The sequence below is a fragment of the Mangifera indica genome, chromosome 5 (genome assembly GCF_011075055.1).
Source record: "Mangifera indica cultivar Alphonso chromosome 5, CATAS_Mindica_2.1, whole genome shotgun sequence".
NCBI classification, from domain to species: Eukaryota; Viridiplantae; Streptophyta; class Magnoliopsida; order Sapindales; family Anacardiaceae; genus Mangifera; species Mangifera indica.
Window position 1 is genome coordinate 13741592 of NC_058141.1, and position 7062 is coordinate 13748653.

A 7062-nucleotide genomic window follows, 5' to 3' on the forward strand; every position below is an offset into this window, starting at 1 on the left:
ACTTGCCTCAAATTCGTATTATGTAAAGAGAATACATAATCAAATATTCTAAAACCTCTCCACAACATCAACAACAAAAACACTAATCCATACAAGCACATGTTTTCTCAAGCCTTAATACCTAAGACAACCATAAGAACAAAACACATGGAAAAATAATCCCTTGTGTGCCATATATAATTTTTTCCCAACTGCAACTAAGTACATGTAGGGCTGGATCCGAGCCGAGCTCGGCTTGGCTCGGTTCGAGCCCGAAATGAGCTCGACTAAGCCGAGCTCGAGCTGGCTCAGTAGATTTTTTTTAATTTTTTATACAAAACGACATCGTTTTGATTAATATATATTAAAAACGATGTCGTTTTGATAAGAAAAAACGAGCCGAGCCAAGCCGAAACGAGCCGAGCCAAACGCGAGTCTGAAACTAGCCAAGCTTGAGTCGAGCTCGAACCGAACTCAAGCCGCTCATATATGAACCGAGCCAAGCTCGGCTCGGCTCGAATCCAGCCCTACTGTACATGGGTGGGAATTTGGTTTTTTGAAATATAAAGAGTGTGAATTTGTAATTCTAACTAACCTTGGGTGGGAAATACTTTTTTGGCAAAAAAATTATTTTTTAAATTGATTGTCATTCTAGCAGATAATAGTAACAATTGTAAAGAAAGTAAAAGCCCATTGCCATTTGTCGCTCAGGAGGAGAGTGCTGAATGCGTTTGGATCGATCGAGGGTTCAACCCAACAGTTTCTAACATTGTTGACACGCGAACCTAACAGTTTGAATTGAAGATGAACATTTACTAGAAGACCAAATTCAATTTTAGTTAAATTTAATCCAGATTTGATATTTAATAACTAAATAAATAGAAATATTTTAAATAAGTCAATCGACTCCAACCCCTTCACTGGGTTGGTGTGCAGTCCAAGTAAGAAAACATGGGTATAAATGACTTACAATAGGCATAAAAAGCCAGCAAGTCGTGATCCTATCCACCAAAGAGCCGACACGTCGGTTATGCATAAAATATTGGTTCCCGCAGTTGCGATGTAAATTAGTTGAGAAATCAAGATGCGGAACCCATGAAACGGTTGAATTCTATGAAATGAACACATTAATAAATTAGTGGATAAGTTGAAGGGACAAAAAGGCTGATGATTATTGATATCATTGAAGTTCGAACGCACCCACTCATCATCTTCCAATTCATAATTTTTTCTCATTAACATACTCTTCACAATCCCATATTTACCTTCAAATTGCACCAATTATCTCTTCTGATTGCATCATTTCAGGACAACATGAAGGTATGTATGTGTTCAAATTACAAAGTCTTTAACTTGCATCTTTTAATAAATAATTGTATTAATCTTCTTTAATCTTTCGCTGCTGGGGTGGCAGCAAAAGATGGTGATAAACGTTTGCATGCACAGCGACAAGGACCGCTGTAAGGCCAAAAAGATCGTGGGAGGCATTTCAGGTATCCGAGCCTTATAAATAAAATTGTATAGTGATATAAAATTGGCAGATTTTGTTGTGTAATTTGTGTACGTATATATGTGATTGGAAGGTGTGTTATCAGTGACGCTAAAGGGGGAGGACCTGAGGCAGATTGAGGTAATTGGAGTCGGGGTGGACGCGGCTGCCGTTACAACCAAACTAAGAAAAAAAGTTGGGCATGCAGAGCTTGTCATTGTTGCCCCTGCCGATGATCCTTTAAAGCCAACTGAAAATGACGATAAGCCGAATCCGGATATTTGTGGAGTACCCCATTACCATACACTTCCTGTCTACGCGAACTACCACTACTATCAAGATATTCCCACTTGTACCATTCTATGAATAAAAAGTTGCAGTTCAAAGCCAGGTGTTTTGGGTATTATCTTGGTCATTCTATAATGTTGTTTGTGCATTAACGCATTTGAATAAGGTTAAAGTAAAAATTTTCAACAACTTTTCATTTTTATTCTATGGTTCAAACACGTCTTGTGTTATAGAATTTTCCTCTTCTAGTTTGTTTTTTCTGGAAATTAATATGTTTCTGGTGTTGTTATAATTGGTGATGTACACCTTAACTCCAATCCATTTCTAATTGTTTAGAAACAGTCATGGGGTCCGTTTATTCATTCAACAGCACTGTGTGTGCATTTATATACATACATAACATACATACACAATATGTTAGTGCACAATTACATCGTTGACATTCTTCCTAACGGAATTGGCCCTCACAACTATAAAAGAGTCCAAGGCGCAACTCTTTCTGCATTACGTATTTCGAAAGATTCATATAAGTTGTGCGGGAAGATAAATTTTCTATGGCAGAGGTGTCGCTGAACTTTACTTACTTAAAAAACTTGTGAAATACGTCTTCGTTGCACCTGGCCTCTGGAGTTCCTGAGTAATTTCTGCACCTAGAAATGCAAAGCACTTTGAGACTATTTTGTATTCTCACCCTCATGACACGAAAATGCTGTAGATTTCGCAGCATTGTTGGCTTGACTTTCAAATTGGAGTTTGACTTATGAATCTCCTAAGCAGCTATCGAAGACATTTGGGCTCTTGCGTGTTTTAGAGTAAACCTTCTAAACCCACAAAATTGCTGAGAAACTTTCAACTAATCATTCACCATCCCCAAGCATGCTGTTTTCACCCTATTATTAGCAAGGCCGTCTGTGGGCTGCGAACCACCAACGTAGTTTCTGTCTTGTCTTCTTTGCCACGCATTTCTGTAAAAGATTTGACTTTTGAAACACACAGAAGTGTTTACCTTGAATTGTTAGAACTAATTGAACCAGAATAAATTTAAGAGTGATAACCCATTTTTTTATTTAATTATAATTACTAAATAAAACATTATCAATAGGGTTGTTGATGGGTCTCTGTAGTGAATAAATAAATAATGTTGGTTTTCTGAATTCATTCAACACTTTCTATTTTCCGGCATTATATCTTTAGGGTTGAATGATCTTGCCCACCCAGGCTTTGATGAAAATGTAATTTTTCATCATTTAAATTAGAAAAGTCTTTTTTTTTTTTTCATTATATGTTAAATTTGTTAATAAAATTGATTTTTAAAAAACCCTGAAATTAAAATATACATGATAAGAGGATGGGAACACCTACAAGCAAAACCAAAAATACAGTGAATGATTTCAAAAACAAGAAAACAGTGTTGAAAAGCCATTAGAACAATGTTGAATGCTAGAAGACAATGTCAAAAAGCCACTGGGAGGTTTGAGAATTGAAGAACACTACCACAAATATGATACTAAAACACAATAAAATACTATCAAAAACCCATTAAAATAATGTTGAAAACTAGATGATACTTTCAAAAACCACTAAAATAGTATTAAAAATAACTTTAAAAATAGAAGAACAACATTGCAAAGTCAAGATATTATCTCACCTAATTTCTCTAGCTATAATGTATACATCTCAAATCTAAAAGTCGTCGTTTATAAATCTAACAATTCCTATTGAATTTTTTTAAACCAAGAAATTAAAAAGAAGGTTAAATAAAAACGGATGGGACACAAAAATTATTAAAGTGAAAATGCTTTTCCTTGTTATTGAAGTATAAATAATATTAATTATATTATTATTATTATTATATAAAATAATAAAAATATTTTTTAATTATCAATCTAACGTCTGATTTTAGTTAAAAATAAATTTTCAAAACATATTTAGTATCTCTCATTTTCAAAATAATAGTAATGATAATAATTTAATTTATTTTCTAGAATTGTCATAATAAATGCCCCAACACTGTAAGCGCGTTGTGGGGCCTGGTAGAAAGCTTAGTGCCGACTGACGGCATTAATATAAAATATTAACAAATTTCTCAGAGCAATCTCTTTAAATACCAGGTATAATTCAGATTTTCAACAAGCAACAAAACTGGTTACCTTTCTCTTAACAGAGCTGAGAACCATGAAGGTACGTCCATATATTATATGAACTTAGTAATAACATTAATCTTTTAAGTTTGTTATTTATGTTGTTGATTTTGCTTCTTTTACTAATTTGCAGCAAAAGGTGGTGATCAAGGTGACTTCAATGAATGGACAAAAGTCACGCTCCAAGGCCTTGCAGATTGTAGTGGGGGGTTTTGGGGTGGAATCAGTGGCTTTTAAAGGAGATGACAAGACTCAGATAGAGGTAACTGGTGACGGGATGGACGCTGTTGCTCTTACAAGTTTGTTAAGAAAGAAGATGGGCTATGCAGAGATTGTGAGCCTTGGCCCTGTAGCTGCTGAAGGAAAGAAAGACAAAGACAAAGCAGAGAAAGGAAATGATCCTAAGATACAGAGCCAGGAGGTGTGGCCTTGTCATGGCGGTGTGCCTCACTACGTGTTTATTCCTGCTCCACCCTGTGAGTGTGACCCTTATTATAATCCTTGCTCCATCATGTGAAACACAGAGAGAAACAGAGTATTAGAGATGAGATGGTGTTGTACAAAGGATGGATTTGTTTTACGTTAGCAATTTTGGCTTTGGGATTTTGTTGTTACCGTGCTATTTTCTTTTTTCCCCACTGACGGGGTGAGGAGTTTGCAATCAGGCTTTAGATGAAATTCATCTGCTAATTTCCATATCCCTGTTTGATTGTCTCCTACATGGGCAGAAATAAAAAAGGCTTGAACATTATTCTCCTGTTTATGTTTTAAGGTTACCTTCCCATCTAAATTTCAAATATAAGGCGAACTAATGAGAGTTAAATTGCCCTTACACCCCTCGAACAAACCCAACAGATTTTTTCGTCCACATATTTATTTGCCTGACTTCTCTTCCAATCTTCTCCTCTCTAAATTGTCTCAACCTTTCGGTTTTTAATCATATCTACCCATCCACACCACCACCTCCCCCCAACCCCATAACAATAAACAACAAATATTTAAAATAAAGAAGCCTTGCTCATTTATTTAAGTTAGAAGAAAAGCCGCATGCTGGAAGAATTTTGTCAGTAGACGTGTTTTTTAGGGGAAAAGAATGAACGATAACTTTACTTGATTCTTGGATTAGCTACTGATATATAGAATCAAATTTATTTATTTATGTTGTTCTTCTTCTATTCCAATTCCAAGAAATATGCAGATTTTCTGGGCTTTCATTATTCTTTCAGAACTTTTGTCAGTTACTGTATAAAAGTTGTCGGTTACAGAGAGAGAGAGAATGCACCAAAAAAGAACAAGAAAATGCATAGAAAATAATCTAAATTTGCTTCAAATTAATTAATAAATACAATTTGTACAACGTCAAGAGAATGCATTTCAACGTTTCTGTTTTCAAGTGTCCGTTTTCATGCTACAGAGCTCACAACCATAAAAGAGTGCAACTATAGAACAGTCCAAGCGGTAACTCTTCCTGCATATCACGTATTTCAAAAGATTCGTATAAGTTGCGCTGGAAGATAAAATTTTCTATTGCAGGTGTGTCGCTGAACTTTGCATGTTAAAAGATCTTGTGAAATACGTTATTGCTGCGGCTGGCCTCTGGAGTTTCTTGAGTAATTCCTGTTACTAGAAATGCATAGCAGTGTGAGACTATTCTGTATCCACACCCTCATGACACGAACAATGTTGTAGTTTTTTGCAGCATTGTTATTCGTTGGCTTGACTTTCCGCTTGGAGTTTGAATTATGAATCTCCTTAGCAGCTAATGAAGACATTTGGGCTTTTGCGTGTTTTAGACAGCAATCCTTTTAAACCCACTAAATTGCTGAGAAACTTTCATTTAATCATTCACCATGCATCCTGTGTTTTTCACATTACATGTATGGAAGGGTTATTTTTAGCAACGGGCTTTGTGGGCTGCGAACCACCAATGTAGTTTCTGTCTTGCCTTCTTGACCACGCATTTCTATAAAATGAATAACTTTTGAAACGCACAAAAAATATTTGCTTTAAAAAAAAAAATTGATTTTAGATTTAGCTTTTAAATCACTTTTTATGTATATCATACATATTGATCAGCCAATTTTTCTTTAATTGTAATTACTAAATAAAACATTATTAACAGGATTGTTGATTGACGGGGAAAAATATACTATTTTAAAACTTAAATTAGAGGAGAATGAGATAAAATTTATTTATTTTTATTATATTGATTAAATATTGATTATACTTTTAATTCTAATAAATTTCATTAATTTTAATAGTTAATAAGTGAATATTTAAATTTTTAAAATTTTAGGGGTGAAAAATGAATTTACTAAACCTTGGTGGGAATAAGTTTTTTGGCCTTACGGAGATTATATATACTGATCACCCATTTTTTCTTTATTTGTGATTATGAAATTGGTAGGGTCGTTGATGGGTCTCTTTAATGAATAATGTTAGCTTTCTGAATTATGATGAGATCATGTTGGGTACGTCATTCATTTGACACTCGGCATTTTTCTTTGCCCAAGGATTTATTCGAAGATGACGGGAGACAAAGAGTTTCGTTGGAAAGACAAATATGTCTTCTTTTGGGAAGACAATCGTTTTCCTAGAAGAAGACGACCTCCTTGTCTTCGTCTCAAAAGACGAAGAGTTTTCCATTGCCTCTGAAGCTTCGTTGGACGCAGATCGGATATCCAACTGAGTGAAGAGAGACCATCGAAAGAAGAGGCCACTGGTAATGGCATCAGAGATCTGGAAACTAAACCCTAAAGAGAAACTGTCATTATTTAAAACTTGGATTAGGGGAAAACTTTTAGTTTTTAAAGTTTAGGGGGGGAAGAGATAAATTTTTTATGGGGTTAGGGTTCTATTAATTTTAATCACCTATGAGTGAATAAATGAGATTTTCAAAGTTAAAGAATGAGAACTTGAAATTGGAGAACACTTAGGGTGGAAAATAGTCCTTTGGCCTTTTCTTTTAGGTTGTATCATATGGCCCACCTAGGCTTTGATGAAGTTGCCACGATCCATCATTTGAGTTTAAAAAATATCGTATGTTAAATTTATAAATAAACTCTATTAATTTTTTTTATAAAGTTAGTAAAAATATAAAAATGCCTTGAAGCTAAATAATAATTTGTCTCTAAGATGTACGTAATTAGATACTGAGAATACTAA

The 7062-nt window shown here is 34.6% G+C and overlaps 2 protein-coding genes across 3 annotated transcripts; both read left to right on the forward strand.

Moving 5' to 3' along the window:
• Positions 1-1293: 1293 nt before the first annotated feature.
• LOC123216385 (disease resistance protein Pik-1-like) lies at positions 1294-1834 on the forward strand. Its single transcript, XM_044636806.1, has 3 exons — positions 1294-1299; positions 1394-1472; positions 1563-1834. The coding sequence occupies exons 1-3, from the start codon at positions 1294-1296 to the stop codon at positions 1832-1834; spliced, it is 357 nt and encodes a 118-aa protein (XP_044492741.1).
• Positions 1835-3854: 2020 nt separating this feature from the next.
• Positions 3855-4648, forward strand: LOC123216257 (heavy metal-associated isoprenylated plant protein 16-like). Of its 2 annotated transcripts, XR_006502212.1 has the most exons (3): positions 3855-3937; positions 4031-4468; positions 4502-4648. XR_006502212.1 is itself a non-coding variant. In XM_044636660.1 (2 exons), the coding sequence occupies exons 1-2, from the start codon at positions 3932-3934 to the stop codon at positions 4412-4414; spliced, it is 390 nt and encodes a 129-aa protein (XP_044492595.1). In that variant the 5' UTR covers positions 3855-3931; the 3' UTR covers positions 4415-4648. The 2 variants fall into 2 exon arrangements, 1 of the variants encoding a protein (XP_044492595.1); XM_044636660.1 differs by having other exon boundaries at positions 4031-4648.
• Positions 4649-7062: the final 2414 nt, after the last annotated feature.